At 54.1% G+C, this 17,886-nt stretch overlaps 1 protein-coding gene across 5 annotated transcripts; it reads left to right on the forward strand.

The window, feature by feature from the left end:
• Nucleotides 1–2,905: 2,905 nt before the first annotated feature.
• Nucleotides 2,906–12,309, forward strand: FKBP8 (FKBP prolyl isomerase 8). Of its 5 annotated transcripts, none has more exons than XM_057541621.1 (9): nucleotides 2,906–3,001; nucleotides 4,388–4,710; nucleotides 7,058–7,227; nucleotides 7,382–7,470; nucleotides 7,766–7,986; nucleotides 8,561–8,733; nucleotides 10,635–10,712; nucleotides 11,212–11,343; nucleotides 11,770–12,309. In XM_057541621.1, the coding sequence occupies exons 2-9, from the start codon at nucleotides 4,413–4,415 to the stop codon at nucleotides 11,854–11,856; spliced, it is 1,248 nt and encodes a 415-aa protein (XP_057397604.1). In that variant the 5' UTR covers nucleotides 2,906–3,001; nucleotides 4,388–4,412; the 3' UTR covers nucleotides 11,857–12,309. The 5 variants fall into 5 exon arrangements, with proteins under 5 accessions (XP_057397604.1, XP_057397602.1, XP_057397603.1 ...); XM_057541619.1 differs by lacking the exon at nucleotides 2,906–3,001 and adding an exon at nucleotides 3,580–3,735 and having other exon boundaries at nucleotides 7,058–7,173; XM_057541620.1 differs by lacking the exon at nucleotides 2,906–3,001 and adding an exon at nucleotides 3,580–3,735 and having other exon boundaries at nucleotides 7,058–7,173; nucleotides 7,769–7,986.
• The last annotated feature ends 5,577 nt before the right edge of the window (nucleotides 12,310–17,886 follow it).

The following is a 17,886-nucleotide window of genomic DNA, read 5'->3' on the forward strand; positions in this document are numbered from 1 at the left end:
CACTCACATTAGCACCTGAACCATTGCTGGCATTACGGCCTGAACCATTGCCCCACCCCACCCCCATCCGTGGAAAAATTGTCTTCCACGAAACCTGGTGCCAAAAAGGTTGGGGACCGCTGCCTTACAACAGAGTTTGGCCCATTGTAAGCCCTTGGTAAACTCTATTATTACTCTCACGCTCTCCTGCCTTCGTTCATTGAAAAGTTAATGATGATCAGGAATCTTATGCATTCTTATAGTTCAACCAACAGTTTTAAAAATTGTTCAGTAAACCCTCTAGTCACCCCTTCTGGGTTCGGCCCATATTCTGAGAATCTAGAAAATACTCAGTCCCTGCCTAGACTTGGAGGATGAAGGAGAGTCTGACACAGACAATCCCAGCCCTGAAGGGAACAATGTTGGACTAGAGGGAGGAGAGACTCAAGGCTGGAGGAACCTGCAGAGTGGGGTATGAGGACTTCTGAAGGCCAGGAAGCAGGTACATCTGGATGGAGTTTTGAGGTAGGATTAGGAGTTTTGCAGGTGCTGACAATCATTCAGGACTGAGGGGATCACAGGAGCAAAGACAGGATGGTGGGAAAGCACATAGTGTGGATTTGATCTTTTAAGAATTGTGGAGCTCCATGAGCCAGACAGCAGCCAGTGCTGAGAAGAGCCTGGGTGGCGGCTGCTGGGAAAAGTAGAACCGTGGCTCTGTCTGCATGGCTTTGCCAAGCTGTAGCAGAAGAGGCCCAGACTGGAGAAACCAAGCTTTTCAACGGGTCTCTTGGGCTCTGTTGGAGGCCAGGGAACATTTACGAGGGTCCTGGAAGGGGTGGGGGCTGCACATTGAAGCCAAAAGGGACTTGGCTGGTCCCAAATGTTTTCCTTTTTTATTTTGTTTAAATTTTATTTATTTATTTTCTTGGCTGTGTTGGGTCTTTGCTGCTGCGTGCAGGCTTTCTCTAGTTGCGGTGAGCGGGGGCTACTCTTCGTTGCAAGGCACGGGCTTCTGATTGCGGTGGTTTCTCTTGTTGCGGAGCACAGGCTGTAGGCGTGCGGGCTTCAGTAGTTGTGGCACATGGGCTCAGTAATTGTGGCTCGCGGGCTGTAGAGCGCAGGCTCAGTAGTTGTGCACAGGCTTAGTTGCTCCGTGGCATGTGGGATCTTCCCAGACCAGGGCTCAAACCTGTGTTCCCTGCATTGGCAGGCGGATTCTTTTTTTTTTTTAATTTTATTTATTGATTGATTGATTTTTGGCTGCGTTGGGTCTTCGTTGCTGTGCGCGGGCTTTCTCTAGTTGCAGCAAGCGGGGGCTACTCTTCGTTGCGGTGCATTGGCTTCTTATTGCTGTGGCTTCTCTTGTTGCGGAACATGGGCTCTAGGCGCACAGGCTTCAGTAGTTGCAGCACGCAGGGTCAGTAGTTGTGGCTCACGGGCTCTAGAGCGTAGGCTCAGTATTTGTGGCACACGGGCTTAGTTGCTCCGCGGCAGGTGTGATCTTCCCGGACCAGGGATCGAACCTGTGTCCCCTGCATTGGCAGGCAGATTCTTAACCACTGCGCCACCAGGGAAGTCCCCCCACCACCTCTTCTGACTGGCCAGCCTTCCTTCCTCCCCGCCTTCCTTCCTTCCTTCCCTCCTTCCTTCCTTCCACAATGATTTCCCTGAATACCTCCCCCTGTTTTGTGCCATGCAGTATGTAGGCCTCAGGACTAAAACAATAAGAAACAATGTACCCTTCTCAGATTTTGGGGGTCTTCCAGTGTATTGGGTGAGGCAAAAGTCAACTGATGGCACAGACACAAGTGAATCAGTTATGAAGTGGAGGTTCATTGTACCAAGACTGCAACCAATCAGGACACCTGGCCTTGCCATGGGGAGGTCAGGGATGGCTTCCAGTAGGAGGTGACCTCAGAGCACCTATCTGACAAGTTACCGCCAAAAGCCAGTTACCTCCTCCAGTGTTAGCTACATCCAAAAGCCAGTGTCCCGCTCATTTATTCATTAATTCATTCAATTATTCATTCATCTATTGAACTCCCATAGGCCCTTAAGCATCATTCAAGGAGGTGGTGAGGACAAAACAGACAAAATTCTTTCCAGGCCGGAGCAAAATTGCGGGAAGGGGGGAAGCAAAAGAATGAACAAGATCATTCTGGAAGGGGGTAACTGCTGGGAAGAAAATAAAATAGAGTGAAGAGGAGTAAGTGCCCCCTCTTTCAAAACAAGAGCCATAAAAACCCTTCTAATCAATGCTGCCACCTTCTCCTGGGGCCGTGGGGACCTTATCATACTCTAGCAGAAGGTGCAGGGAGGAGGGACTCCTCCCAGTGGCCCTGCTCTCTCAGCAGTTAACCTAGCCATTATTGAGTTCCTCCTGTATGCACCAGGCCACCCTCCCGGGATTAGACAGACCAGGTGCGGGGGCGGTGTAGGGGGCCGGAGGTTCTGTGTGCTCTTGGGCACGTTGCTCCCCCTTGGGGCCTCGGGTCTACAGAAGTAACTAGCGGTTCAGAGTGGGTTATCCAGCAGTCTGACTGCCCTGACCGGCAAGCCTGAGCTCCTTAAGGAAATACCATTTAGTGTTGTCCTCCCAACAGCCCCCAAGGTGAGAGTGCGTGCATAGAGGTGTTTATGCCCATTTCACAGATGAGCAGAATGAAGTTCAGACATGGGTTGTAAGTCTGGCCAGGCTGCGCGGCGCTGACCCGAGAACTGACTCGTATCTACACCCCCCGCCCCCGCCTCCGCCCCCGCCCCCGCCCCCGTCCGGGGTTGGCGCGACGGCCTCTGCCCCTTTAAGAACGCCCCACAGATACAAGCAGGAAGGGGGCGGTGCCTGTGCCTGAGACGGATGTGCTCGCGCACCAATGGACACTGCAGTCACTGCGGCGGCGTCCAATGGGCGCGGTGAGGGCGGTGCTGGGCAGCAGAGCCTGGTTCCCGAGGCGCGGCGGCCGCGGCTGGGGGCGGGGAGGGGGGCGCAGGACCCCAGGCTGGGGTCCCGGAGCCGGAGGCACGTGTCCCGGGGCGCCGGCGGGGTAGCGCTGGCCCGGAGCGCTGCCCGGATCTGGGCTAGTCCGGGGGCCGGCGCGGCGGGGGCTGCGGCTGCTAGGCGGAGTGAAGGGCCGCGGGGGAGGCGAGCCGGGGGGCGCGGGGGGTCTGAGTGCCGGAGAGGGCGCGGCCTGGTGAGGGCAGCTGGGGGTGGGGGCCACGGAAGGTCAAGGGCAGCGGGTGGGGGCGCTGCCGGCGGAGACGTGCAGGGCCGGGGGCGCCCGAGGGTTGCGGGGGGTCGGGAGCCCCAGACTGGTGGCGTCAAACAGGCATGGGGCGTTGGGAACTTGGGTGGGAGGTTGACGGTAGGCCAGGCCGGTGCAGGGGGCGTCTGGAGAGCGTAGGGTGTTATGGGATGGGGGGGCGTCTGGGGATATCAAGGTGTTTAGGGGCGACGGGTCAGCTGTGGGGGAAGCTGGCCCGGGCTGGGGTCGGTGCTTGGGGTGGGGGGAGGGCTATTTATGCGAGCGCAGGAGATTGTGAGGGTGGGGGCTGGGAGGGTCTGAGAAAGTGGGACCCGAGTCCTGAAGGAGCAGGCAGGTGAGGGTTAGGGAGGGGATGCTGCGGGTTAGAATGACGGCTCTACCACCGCCAGAGCTTGGGGCCTGGGGGAGGCGGACAGTTCTTGATGGTCCAAGGAAGAAGCCGTGGGGGTCTCGACCACTCCTCCTCAAAGGAGGCTACTTTGAGAAGGTGGTAAGAAGGCCTGAGGAGAGGAGAAAAGGCTCCCAAGGAATGGCTTGGGTCAAGGTCCCTGGTGTTGGGGGCGGTGGTATTAGGTTCAGTGTATGGAAGGAAAGCCTTGGGGTTTCTGGGTGGCTCCCCTTAGGAGAAGGGACAACTGGAGGTGGGGAGCCCTGGTAAAGATTCAGTTATTTTTCCCTTGGGCTCTAAAAAATAGTCTCCCCAAGATCTCAGGGGTTGTCCCCCTGAAAAAAATCCCAGCACCAGCTCTGGACATTTAAGTAGATAAAACCCTAGGTTCAAATCCTGCCTCCTGTGGTTGGCTTGCTCTGTGACCTTGGGCAAATGGCTTTGCCACTCTGGGCCTCAATTTCCTTTTCTGCAGGGGGATGTTCCCTACTTCCCCGGGGTGTTTATAAAGATTAAATAATAATTAACTCTAATAATAGCTAACACTGTTTGAACCTGATGCCAGGGCTTGATGAGTGGGTTGTTAAGTCCTTTGGACAAACCAGGGTTGTTACTCTTCCCACCCTGTAGATGAGGAAACTAAGGCTTGGAGCCCCTGAGTCACACAGCAAGTGATCGGCGGTGTGGAGAATGGAGGCAGAGGAGATTTGAGGGGCTTGGTGGGATTCTTACCCCCATCCATTCTCCCCACCAGGGCCAATTCCCATCCCCCCAGCAGCATGGCATCCTGTGCTGAGCCCTCTGCTGCGGACCCTGAGCCCACTGCCCCGCCACCTGCTGGGGTCCCACCACTTGAGGACTTCGAAGTGCTGGACGGGGTGGAAGACGCAGAGGGCGAGGAGGAGGAGGAGGAGGAGGAGGAGGAGGATCTGAGTGAGCTGCCACCACTTGAGGATGTAGGGCAGCCCTCACAGGAGGAGGCCGAGCAGCCCGGGGCCCTGGCCCGAGAGTTCCTGGCCGCCATGGAGCCGGAGCCTGAGCCCGCCCCGGCCCTGGACGAGTGGCTGGACATCCTGGGTAAGGAGCAGGGGTGGCTCGGGTTGACCAACAGGGCCCGGACAGCTCAGGTTCAGGAGTGACCTTGGCCTAGGCCCTCTCCTCCCCTGAACCTCATTTCCCCATCTCTGTTGTGAAGGAGGTTGGAAGTAAAACATGTGGTAACCACGTTGATCGCCAGCCACAGGCAGTTGCTTGAGACACTTCACGTTTATGCCCTTTCCTTGCCTCCCCACCCCATGACTTGCTTTTGCAGAGCTACTAACAGGGCTCAGAGAGGCTGAATCACTTGCCCAGAGCCACACAGCCAGCACAGCAGGCGCTGGCAGCTCCCAACCCCCACTTTTCTTGGCATTTGTCTGGCAAGTGCCTGTCCCCAGAAAAATGTGTCCTGAGGTCAAATAGATCTGTGGAACATCCCATTTTGTTCATCCCTGTGTCTGGTTCATAGTATTCATTAGTGTGCTAATTGTTCAGAAAAGTCCTGCAAGAAAGAAACTAGGATAACCCACACATGTGCCACCCCCATGTACCCCATCACAACAACTCTAGAAGATAAACACAGCGCTACTAGTTCTGATATCTAATACACTAAATAATGCTAATGACCACACAAATAATAGTAAAACATTATTACTACCATCATTAGTGCTAATGATACAGTAGTATGAAATAATACTGGCACTGGTAAAATCGAATTGGTACTGATTTCACCTCCACTACAGATACAAACCTTACTGCGCCTAAAAATAACACCAGGTGATATTTACTGAGCACTGGTTCTGTGCCAGGCCTGTGCATCATCTTATTTTATCCTCATAACAACCCCACGATGTAATTCCTACCATATCCCCGTTTTACAGATAGGGAAACAGGCTCAGAGAGGTGAAGGCACTTGCCCAAGGTTGCACAGCCTCCTTGGCTGTATTAAAGTTTGGGAAGCTCTTCTCTACAGATGTTAAGAGCTGCCCTGCTCCCCATCTGAGCATGAGGATGGCTCTGTTTGTTTATATTCGAGCCAGCTGCTTTCTGAAGTCAGAATTCAGGCTTCTAGACAAGGAAACTGAGGCTTTGAGAGGGGATATGATTCTACATCCCTGGGTTTACCTGGGTGAGAGGCCGTGCCTGGTTGAGGTCCTACCAGCATATCCACTGTTAGTGCCCAGAAACCTCAAGACACAGGGGTCTCTTGGCATCCACTAGATCATTGGTTCTCAAACTGGATGCGGGGGCACGTATAAGTTAGGGAGCACTGCAGAAATTTGGAACACTCTAGAATATTCCATAGTATGAATAGATCTCTCGGCCCCTAACCTTTAGACTAGGGTCTACTCAGACTCATGGTAGTATTTTCCAGACCAGTGGAATATTACGGAATACAGGTACTTGTTGGAACATGGGTGACTGCAGATGATGTCAGTCTGACGTGCCCCATAGGTGTAAGCCCTCTATTGCCCCAGCAGTTGTCATGGCATGACAGTGGGTGTCATCATTGCGGGGGCTCCTTGAGTGGATTCATGAGGGCACGGGGCCTCATGCCTGGTACTCAGTAGGTGTTGGCTGTGGCCATTTGGCCATTCCTAAGATCGTTTGGGGTATGGAGGGGAACATAGTGGTCTCTTCGGCAGCTGGAGGGGGGCGTTGGGGGCTACTTTTGCTTATAGGTCCTTCTGTGATGTGGTGCTTTGGTCGGGACACAGTCCTGGCATCACAGGTGCTCTGCTAACCAAGCAAACTACTCACTAGGTGTCACCAGGATCACCCCCTGATCACCCCATTTCATGGCTGGGTAAATTGAGGTCCACATGTCACAGGGCTGAGATTGGAACCAGAGGAGGGAGGAGAGGGTAGCTCCAGAGTTTCATTACTGGGTATCCCTGCTGCCCTGATTGTGGTAGGCAGGATGGCTTTTCTCAGCCCTTTGCCCTCACTGAGCCTTGACTTTCTTTCTTTTTTTTTTCTTCTTTTGGCCACGCCGCGTGGCTTGCGGGATCTCAGTTATCTGACCGTGGATTGAACCCGGGCCACAGTAGTGAAAGCCCGGAATGCTAACCATTAGGCCACCGGGGAACTACCTTGGTTTTCTTAAGATAACAGACCAGCCAGCGTTCACTGAGCCCATCGTTGGAGCCAGTATCGTCAGTCCCCAAATCAATCCTTTCATGCCCAGTGTCCAGCCGGGGACACCGAGGCCCAGAGGCATGGGGTCACCTGCCCAGTAAGTGGCAGAGTGGCCACTGAAAACTCAGCTTGTGCCCTGGTGCTGTGCCACCCCCAGGATAGGCAGAGCTGGGGGGGGAAGTGCCCAGGGGGCAGCTGCCCATCTGAGCTGCTCAGTGACAGGCTGCTTGTCCCTGCTCCATGGCAGGGAATGGGCTGTTGAGGAAGAAGATGCTGGTTCCAGGCCCACCAGGCTCAAGCCGCCCGGCCAAGGGCCAGGTGGTCACTGTGCAGCTGCAGACTTCGCTGGAGAATGGCACACGGGTACAGGAGGAGCCGGAGCTGGTGTTCACCCTGGGTGACTGTGATGTCATCCAGGTGGGAACGGTGCAGGGCCTGGGCAGTTCTGGGTGGGGAGGGGCTGGGGTGAGATGCAGGGGAGGTGGTGGTGGTGGTGGCGGCCGGGTGGGTGGGCACTGCTGTGCTGCACCTGGACCCACTCAACTCATGCTGCTCCCCTCCCCGACCCCAGGCCCTGGATCTCAGTGTCCCGCTCATGGACGTGGGAGAGACGGCTATGGTCACTGCTGATTCCAAGTACTGCTACGGCCCCCAGGGCAGGTGAGTACCTGCTGCCTGCAGGGGTCCCTGTGGGGGTGAGGAAGTGGGTGGGACGGGTTGCTCCCCCATCTCAACCCATCTACGTGCACATTTTATAGAAAAGGAAACAGGCTCCTGGAGGGGAACTCCCGCACCAAGTCACGGAGCTCAAGAGTAGCAGGAGTTAACTTCCCATGTGTTTTACTGAGGAGGGGGGTGACAGCCCTTTCCCGCCTGCTCCCACTGAACCTCGTGTGTCTGGGGTTCAGTCATGGTGGCCGCTGGGTCTGAGTGCTGTCCCCACCCCATCCCCCAGCAGGAGCCCATACATCCCCCCACACGCGGCCCTGTGCCTGGAGGTGACACTGAAGGCTGCTGTGGATGGGCCTGACCTGGAGATGCTCACGGGGCAGGAACGCGTGGCCCTGGCCAACCGGAAGCGGGAGTGTGGCAATGCTCACTACCAGCGGGCCGACTTCGTGCTGGCCGCCAACTCCTACGACCTCGCCATCAAGGCCATCACTTCTAGTGCCAAAGGTGACCGCCAGGTGGAATTCCAGCACCTCCCCTGCAAAGCCATCCCCACTAGTGCTAGAAACTTCAAGCCACAGAGGGCCCCAGATTCAAAATGTTCTAGAAAATTCTAGAATATGGATAGATGTTTAGCTACGCCTAGTCTTTAGATATTTCTAGACTTATATCCCAGGTCAGTGGACTGTTACGGAGTGCAGGTAGATGTTGGAACGTGGGTGACTGCAGATATTGTCAATCCATGATCAGGCCCTCGTTCACTTAGGCTCCATTTTGTCGACTCCTTGGGAGTGCCCTGAGGACGGCACTGGTCTTGGCCCATGTTAGAGATGGGGAAACTGAGGCCAGAGAGGCCTGAGGTCCCCCAGGGAGTAGGTGGTAGAGGCCCCAGCACTGGGATCTTGGAAACCCCCCATCTCCTGTGACTGGGACACTCAGAGACCCTTCCCCCTCAGTCTCCTCCAGCACCAGGTGCAGCGGGGTGGGCCTTGGCCTGGGTCACATAATCCCTCTGCAGATGGTTGTGGGCGGCTGGCGGCATGTTAACAGTGGCTGTAGTTGAGTGCTGTCCCCCCCACAGTGGACATGACATTTGAGGAGGAGGAGCAGCTCCTGCAGCTGAAGGTGAAGTGTCTGAACAACCTGGCAGCCTCACAGCTGAAGCTGGACCACTACCGTGCAGCGCTGCGCTCCTGCAGCCTCGTGCTCGAGCACCAGCCCGACAACATCAAGGCGCTCTTCCGCAAGGGCAAGGTGAGCTGCAGCTCACAGGCAGCAGGTGGGCAGGCTGGCTCCCTGACCTCAGAGCAGTGACTCTGGTCCCAAACCCTAGATTTGAGAAAGGCATAGGTATCAGTCAGCCAAGCTCTCTGGGGTATAAATGGGGAAACTGAGGCCCAGACAGGTGCAGGGGTGTGGTCTGGGTCACAGCAATTCATTGACTGAGGCCAGATTTTTTTTTTTTTTTTTTGTGGGCTGCACCACATGGCATGTGGGATCTTAGTTCCCCAACCAGGGATCAAACCCGTTCCCCCTGCATTGGAAGCGTGGAGTGTTAACCGCTGGACCACTAGGGAAGTCCCCTGACTGAGGTCAGATTTGAACCCTGGGTCTTAGGTTCCCTCTACTCCCCGACACTGCCCTTTGGCCCATTGGTAACTGTTCCTTGCATATAACCCTTTGTGACTCCCATCTCCCTCAGAGTAAAAACCAGGTTCTTATTTCAGCCTTTAAGGCTCTGAGCTATCTGGTCTTCCTCCTGCCATCATCTTCCAGTGTACTCTTGCTTTTTTGCATCCTGCTCAGCTTCTCCACTACTTGTTGCCTGGGCCAGGTCTGCTCCTACCCCCGTGCCTTTGCACAGGCTATGTTCTCTGCTTGAGATATTCATACCCCAAATACACCCATGGGTCCTTCTCTCACCTCCTTCAAGTCTTTGCTCTGATGTCACCTCCTCAGGAAGTCCTCCCTACGACACCCACCCTGACCCTCTGCCCTGCCTTCATGTTTCCTGTGTCACTGTCAGCATGGGCAGGTGTCATGCCTCTTGTCCATCTCCCTTACCAGAAGGTGGGGATTTTGTATGTCTCATTCACTGCTAAATCTCTAGCCCTTCAAACAGAGCCAGGCGTACAGTAGGTGCTGAGTAAGTGCTGGTGGAATGTAGGAGTGAATTTGGCCTGAATGGACTTGACTTTAATTGCTTTTGTCCCCGTCTCTGTTCATCTTCACTCTGTTGGGATAGGGGGTGCTTTCAGCATTTTTTAGCAGTAAACCAAGGAAACTGAGGTGCAAGCAAACGCAGGGTCACCTAGTGTGTTAATGAGAGGCCTGAACAGGCCAGCCAGCGTTTTTAAAGTACTTTTTGTGTGTAGAGTTCTGTATAGAAACGGAGAGGAGAGAAAAGATGCTGTCCCTGTTTTTCAAGGATTTAGAATTTTCTTGTGGGGAGTGAGACTGTCTGCTTATGTAGCCTTATACACGTTTGGGTCTGCTGGTTGAAGGTGATGGAAAACTACTCAAATAGATTCAGCCAAAGGAATTAACGACTTGTGGAACTGCCAAGTCAGGGGTAATTGGCTTCAGGCACGGCTGGATCCAGGTGTTTAGAAATGTTGTGCAGATGCTGTGTCTGTCTGCCGTGTTTCTCTCTCAGGCAGGCTCCTCTTTCAGGGTGACCAAGATGCTCCCTCCTGCTCTGCCAAAAGCTCCAGGGTTCCATCCCTTCCACTTAGCAACTGGCCTCTCAGTGGTACCAGCATAGTTCAGGCTGGATCTCATTGGCTGGCTTGAGTCACATGCCTGGCTCTGAATCATTCGATGTGGCCAGAGCTTTGGCAGCATCCATTTGGCTTCTCGAGCCAGCCAAGGTGGTGAAGGAGGAGGAGAGACCAGCACCTGGGTCTCCTGCACAGGATGAGCCAGACACTCAGGAGAAGGAGCAGGTTAGGGGAATGACACCAAGCCTGGTGGTCTGCTCATGTAGTCTGAGGGCTCAGGGGAGCGGTGTAGGGGTGACTGGACTCCCGGGGCAGTTGCTAGAGATACATTTGGGACTAGTCAGGTGGCCAGGAGCCTGGCAGGGCTGGGTCTCTTGAAGGAGAACGTGGCCCAGCGTGGGTCCAGAATGATGTACTCCCCACTTCCTCCCACAGGTGTTGGCCCAGCAAGGCGAGTACAGTGAGGCCATCCCCATCTTGAGAGCAGCCCTGAAGCTGGAACCTTCCAACAAGGTGAGCAGAATGGGGGCACCCTGAGATTTGCTGTGCCGGCCTGTCTGGGAAGTTTTTTCTGTGGTCTGCCCCTTAGCCTTCTTGCTGTGGCTCTCCCTATGGTGTTTCTACCTGGGAAGTGGCAGGGGGTAGGTAGCTGAAGGGCCCCAGCCCACCTGCTGAGACCCTTATTGACCCTTGCATAGGCAGTCTGGACTCACCCCCAACAGGGTCCCAGAGGCCAAGGGCACTAGCCAGCCTGGCCAATGCCAGTGTCTTCAGCTTTCTTCCCAGAACCTTCCTCTCTCCTGGCCACCCTTGCTCCCCTCCATCTTCTGGCTTCCTAGGAGGATGGAGATAGCAGCCCTCACTTCGCTGATGCCCAGAGAATAGCTGACAGAATTCCCATGTCCCAGTGGTTCCAGCCCCGAAGGGCCCTAGGGCCCCAGAAAGGCAGACTGCTAGCAGTGATCGTTGGCTTCTGCTGCCACCTGCTCTCACAGACACCCCCCTCTCATAGACGATCCATGCAGAGCTCTCAAAGCTGGTGAAGAAGCACGCGGCCCAGCGGAGCACTGAGACCGCCCTGTACCGGAAGATGCTGGGCAACCCCAGCCGGCTGCCTGCCAAGTGTCCTGGCAAGGGTGCCTGGGTGAGCTGGGGCCAGCGGGCACAGGGAGGCTCCTAGAGTAGGGGCAGGGGCTATGGGCAGGGTACGCCATGCAGAGGGAGTTTCTTCATTTTGCAGACGTTGATGTCTTCATGAACTGGGGTGTTGTGGACCATGCTGGGGACACAGAGAAGCCCCAGTGCTGTGTGACCAGGACTAAAGCAGAAGATGAAACACAATCTGGAGGGCTCAGTGTGGGGCTCCTCCAGAGGAGAAGGGGAGGTGTACCAGAGGAGGGGACATTTGGCTTGAGTTTTGATGCATGAGTAGGAGTTTTCCAAGAGGCAGGCAAGGCATTGTCAGGCAGTGGTTTCCTGGGAGGCCTGTTTGGGGCCTGTTGATAGCTGAAGTGCAAGACATCTGTCTTGACCGCTGTCTAGCCTCCTCTTCCCTCTCCTTTATCCACAGTCCATCCCATGGAAGTGGCTGTTTGGGGCAACTGCTGTCGCCCTTGGGGGTGTGGCGCTCTCTGTGGTCATCGCTGCCAGGAACTGACTGCCCAGGTGGCCGCCATCCCCTCCACTCACCGTGGACCCCACCCTGCGCTCCCTAACTCCCCCAGGCTCCCTGTCCACTGCCCTAACTGGCCTAGCCCCCTCCTCTGGGGCGGGGGCAGTGAGGTTTGGGGGTCACGTGGCCCAGTGAGCAGGAGGGACTGAGCCCTATAGGAGGAAAGTGAGGCAGGGCCCGGGCCCCACGTCCAGCCCGGAGCAAGGGGGCCCTCATCCCTCCACACCCAATTCCCACCCCTAACCCCACCCCCTGGGTTAGGTCCCAACAGTGGCCAGCCTCAGCTTCTCCTTCCCAACAGGCCTGGGGGCAGCCCTTCTCCCACCCGTTCCCTGTCCAAGCGCCAACTCCTCCTGCCCCGCCTGCTGCCCTCCTTCCAGGTACCCCCCACCCCACCCCCCAACACACACACAGTGAAATAAAGCCTCCCACCCCGCACCCTGCTGGCTCTGGAGCCTTCTTCCACCATCACTTGGGGCTGAGCCAGAGACAGCCTGTGCCATGTCCAGGGTCACACAGGACCGTGGATGTGGCCGAGCTAGGACTAGAGTGGGGGTTGTCTGCTCTCAGGCCACAGCAGACCGTCTTTACCAAGGGGGAAACTGAGACCTGGAATAGCGGGGCGTTATGCTCAGGGTCCCTGGTCAGACTCTGCGGCAGTTTACAGCTAGCTATGCTCCTTACCCCACCTCTCTTGACTCTGTTGCCTCATCTGAAATTGGGGACCCTGATGGGACCTAACTGGGGACTGTGCTGAGCCCTCAATGACCACAGGAGTCTGGCTGTGCAGCAAGCGGACAGCCCCATGTCTGGGCAGCAACATAGCCAGTGCAAAGGCCTTGGAGCAGCATGGAACCTGGTCTGTTCAAAGTTGATAAAGGTGGGTGGTCAGCAGAGCTGGACCCTGCAGGGCCTTGGGGGCTATAGGGAGGGGTTGGGTTTGATTCCAGGAGCTCCATCCCATCTTTTCCCTACAACCCAGGGCTGTCGGAGCTTCTTCCCAAAATGTTGCCCACCGTCACAACCAGGACAGCCAGAGCCAGTGTTTGGGCCTGTATTAACCTGAGTTCCTCTCGCTGCTGCTGTCTCCAGGATAGACCACACAAGCGTTTGGCCTGCTCCCATCCCTTACAGTCCAGGAGTAGAAGCAACTGGCCACAGCCACCCAGCAGAAGGTGGCCATGAGGCCTTAAAACTAGATCTTTGCCCTGCCTGCTCCAGGCCGTTGCTGAGCCACCTGGATTACTCTCAGGGCACAAATCGGGGTGGCTTGGACCTGCTTCTCCTCTCCACCATTCAGCCCCCTTAGGTTTCTACCTTGTCCTCAGACAGGAAGGGGGCTCCATGGGAGGTGCTGGGGCGGGGACCATGGGTTGGCCAGGCTCGGGAGACCTGCATCTCAGGCAGGATACCCCCTCTTTCCTCAGTCTCCTTGACTTCAGGCTGGGAAGCTGGCCTGAAGTTTGGCCAGCGGGACTGTGGGGCCGGCTGGGGTGACTTCCTGGCCCGGGTGTGAGAGTCAGCACCGCTGACATTCCTGAGCACTGATTGTGCGCTGGCAATGGCGTTAGTCCACTGTTTACCCACAGCAGCCTTGTTCTGTGCCCGTTTTTCATATATTCTGGGGACAAGTCCTTTGTCGTACAGGTATATTGTGAATATAGTTCCCACTCTGTGGCTCACTTTTCATTTTCTTAATGATGTCTTTCAAAGAGCAGACATTTAAAATTTGATGCAGTCCAATTTGTCAGTTTTTTTTCTTCCATTCCATGTGCTTTTTGTCAATATTTGCTGAGCCCAGCTTGTAGAGATTTTCTAGGTTTTCTTTTAAACGTCCTGTGGCTTTAGCTTTTGCATTGAGATCTATGAGCCACTTTGAGTTAATTTTTGTATGTGGTGTGAGGTTGGGGTTGAGGTTCATTTTTTTCTTTTTTTAAAATATTAATTAATTAATTAATTTGGCTGTGCTGGGTCTTAATTGCAGCACATGGGATCTTCGTTGCCACGTGTGGGACCTTTAGTTGCAGCACGCAAACTCTTAGTTGCGGCGTGTGGGATCTAGTTCCGTGACCAGGGATCGAACCCAGGCCCCCTGCATTGGGAGCTCAGAGCCGTAGCCGCTGGAGCACCAGGGAAGTCCCCATTTTTTTTCCATGTAACCATCCAGTTGTTGCAGAAACATCTGTGGGGAAGACTTACTTTTCCCTAGTGAGTTACTGTGGCAGCTTTGTCAAAAGCAACTGACCACACATGTGTGTCTTTTCTGGACTCTGCTCCATGGTGAGGGTCTCTGTGTCCCCTTGGCAGGTTCCACACTGTCCTGAAGACTGTAGCTTTTTAGTAATGATGGAGTCAGTCTGGGTGTGCCTTCCACTTTTGCCCCTTTTCTCCATGGTTGCTTTGGTTGTGTGCCATTATTAGCTGAGCGGACCGAGGCCCAGAGAGGAGACAGCTCCTGCCCAGGGTCCCACTACCTGGAAGCAACAGGCAGGGTTTGGCCCAGGTCAGCCTGCCTCCAGAGCACATGCTCCACCCACCAGCTGGTTCTGCATCTTACTGTAAGTTAAGGCCAGGAGATGAGAAAGGCCTTGAATGCCACGGCCAGATGTGTGACTTTAATGTGTTCACCCCCTTGGTCATTCCATCCTCAGTAGTCTGAACAGGGTTGGGGTGGGGAGCCAGGGCATCCAGGACGAGGGGCATCGAAGTTGCCCTAAAGGCACAAAGAGGCCTTTGGCGGGTTGCAGACGGTGCTTGCTCCTGGTTCAGGCATAGCATGTGCAAAGGTGTGCTGGCTGGATGGTGTGTGGTATGTTCAGAGGACAACTAGGATGGATTTTTCTTTCACATCAAAACGTATACCATTGCCTTCTGTGTACCCTGTCTTGGGTGATGACTCAGCCTGAACTTGCCCTCAAGGGGCGTGACTCTCAGTGGGCTGTAAGTTGGAAGTGAACATGGTAGAATGAGCTTTGCATGTGAGAACTCATGTCTCCTGAGCACTTCAGTGGGATGACCTTTGCATACTTCCATCTCATGTCATCCTTAAAGGACAACTTCCTGGTGGTGGGTGTTGGCTGGGGTCACCCAGTGTGGAATCATCAGTGTCTCTGAATGCCTGTGCTCTATTTCTCCTCCTGGTGGAACTCACCTTTACTCCTCATCATGCAGATGGAGCGGGTTCCCCACCAGCCTTCAGGGGTGGATATGCAACCCAGGCCTGACCAATCAGAGCATTCTAGCCCCCTGGCCGCAGTGATTGGCTCCTGGGTGGTCACGTGACACACAGTGAACTATTAAAGCCTTCTGTGGTACTTCTGCTGGAGCCATGAGGGCACCTGGAGCCTCACCTGCTTTAGAGTGGTAAAGAAATAGCTCATCAGGCCTGGGTTGTCCATACCATGCACATTTAAAGGACTGGCCCTTGACTGGCACCTGGGAGGTCACCTCTAGGCTCTTGGAACGTCCTGACTAGTATAAGTGTTTACCTGAGGTCGTGGGCCACACCAGATAGTCCATGCTAACAATATGATTTAGGGTGGGGGCTTTTGGCCACATGGTATCAGTTCAACGTCTGGATGGGCTGGAGACTGAATTTCATCACATGGGTGGTCAGCCATATCTGCATGACTGACCTTTCCTCCTCAACAAAAACCCTGGACAAGGCTCAGGTGAGCTTCTCTGGATGGCAATATTCCATGTGTGTTGTCACAGTCATTGCTGGGAAAATTCAGTGCTGTCTGCAACCAGAAGCTTGTGCCTGGTTTCTCCTGGTTTCTGCCTTATGTACCCTTTTCCTTTGCCGATCCTTATCCTTTTGCTGTGATCAACCATAGTCACGAATGTAACAGCTTTTCTGAGTTCTGAGTCCTCCTAGTGAGGAGGGTGGTCTTGGGGTGGTCTTGGGGATCCCTGACAACAGATGTCTTTACCCCCATCCCGAGAAGAGCTGTGAGTGCCCCCCTACCCATTGCACAAATGAGTCCTGAGGCCCCCAAAGGTAGACTTGCTGGCTCTGAGGTGCCCAGCTAAGGGAGCACCGGAGCAGGCTGCTTGCTGGCCACCCCACCATGCAAAGGGGCCAGCTCCAAACAGTGTTCTCACGGATCATCACGTTCCCTTTGCTGCAAAACTGTTTGCTTCAAAATCCCAAAGGTCCATTTGCTCTGACCTAGCATCTCAAGTTTCAGGAAGTTCTGGGACAGATGTGCAGAGATGTGTCTCTAAGGGCTGTGTGTTGCCGAAGTTTTAAGGCGTTTCTAAGATTTCTCATCCTGTGTCATCCCAGGACTGGGAATGTGGTAGACCTCACTCCCATGATTGTGTTGTTATTGGGCACAGTTTACCTTAAGATAATCTGGGTGGGCCTGACCGTGCTGGTTGTAGAAGAGGAAGTCAGAGAGATTCAGTATGAGGGAGGTCTCTATTGCTGAGATGGAGGGGGCCATGTGGCCAGCGCCTGAGAGTGGCCCCCAGATGACAGCAAGGAAGTGGGGACCTCAGTCCTACAACCACCAAAAAATGAGTTCTGCCAACAACCTGAAGGAGTTTGAACACAGATCCTTCTCCAGTTGAGCCTCTGGATGAGGACACAGCCAAGCCAATACCTTGATTACAGCCTCATGAGACCCTGAGCAGAGAACCAGTTAAAACATACTAGACTTATGACTCACAGAAACTGTGAGATAATAAATGTTCCTTATATTGAGTCACTAAGTTTGAGATACTTTGTTACACAGCAATAGGCAGCAATAGCAAACTAATACATATATTAGCGATAGCCAACTAATGAATAGTGGGTGTTCATCCCAGTGTGGTTTAAAAACCCACAAACTGCAAACAACATAAATGTCTAACGGAAAGAGATTATGTACATAAACTCTTGTAAACCCATTAATAATAATAACAATTTCCATGATGATGCCATTTGCCTTTGGTCTAGGGCCAGGCCCTTGGGTAAATGCTGTTATTATCCCTATTTTATGGATGAGCAAAATGAGGAACAGAGAGGGTGAGACACATCCAAGGCTACAAGGGGTGAGGGTCAGGCTAGGGTCACTGTTCCCATCACAGAGCTAGACCTTTTTCAATGGGCTTGCTAGGTGGAATATATGTTGAGAGGCTACCCAAGGTGATCAACTGGCTTCCAATTTCTTGGGTGACCTAGTTCTTAAAGGCTTTTGGAGAGCATGCCAATGCCTGATGATTTCCTCCATTATCGTTTCAGGGGTCCTGTTGGGAGCTACTGGGGCATTAAGGGTAAAGTGGAGAAAAATCAATACTTGTTACCAAGCACTACAGCCCATGGTTGCAGTGTTCCTAAGTCTTTTAACTTCTCTGAGTGCTCAGTTTCCTCATCTGGCAGATGGGACCAAGCCACTGTATCCACCCCAAAAGGCAGTCGTGGGTGCCAAACACTGAGCACAGAGCCTTGTCTGTTTTAAACACTCTATGTGGGGTGACTGTTACTAGTACTGTTGTCTGTTTCTCAGATGAATCCACTTACACTCAGGGGAAGTGCCTTTCCCAATGTCACACAGCAAGCTGGTCAGCACTTAGAGCTGGCTCCTCCCACGTTCTACTCCATTCAGCAGTCTGGCTGTCTCTCCCCATCCTCTAACTCCAGACTGCCTGCTCCACAGCTACCCTTCTTGCCCTTCTGTGGCCCTTCTAGGGGCAATGCAGCCTTGGCCTGCTCCAATATTTTCCTGGCCCAGCCTCCGGATACACAGTTGGGCACAGCAGTGGGTAAATGGGTCAGCGTGTCTGAGCAAGTGCCGGCATCTTGGTGGTAGGATGGACTGATCCCAGGTGAAGGGTGGATGATTCCAGAGCTTTGGCCCTGAGCTCAGACAGGCTGGAGTTGGAATCTCTGCAGCAGTACGTAAGACCTTCCAGATTCTCCGAGCCTCGCTCTTCTCATCCCTGAAATGGGCTGATAGCTGTGTTGTGAGGATTAAATGAGATCATTTATTAATTCAACACATATTTCCTGAGCACCTACTCTGCGCTAGG

Source organism: Balaenoptera acutorostrata, chromosome 2 (assembly GCF_949987535.1).
Source record: "Balaenoptera acutorostrata chromosome 2, mBalAcu1.1, whole genome shotgun sequence".
Taxonomy (NCBI): domain Eukaryota; kingdom Metazoa; phylum Chordata; class Mammalia; order Artiodactyla; family Balaenopteridae; genus Balaenoptera; species Balaenoptera acutorostrata.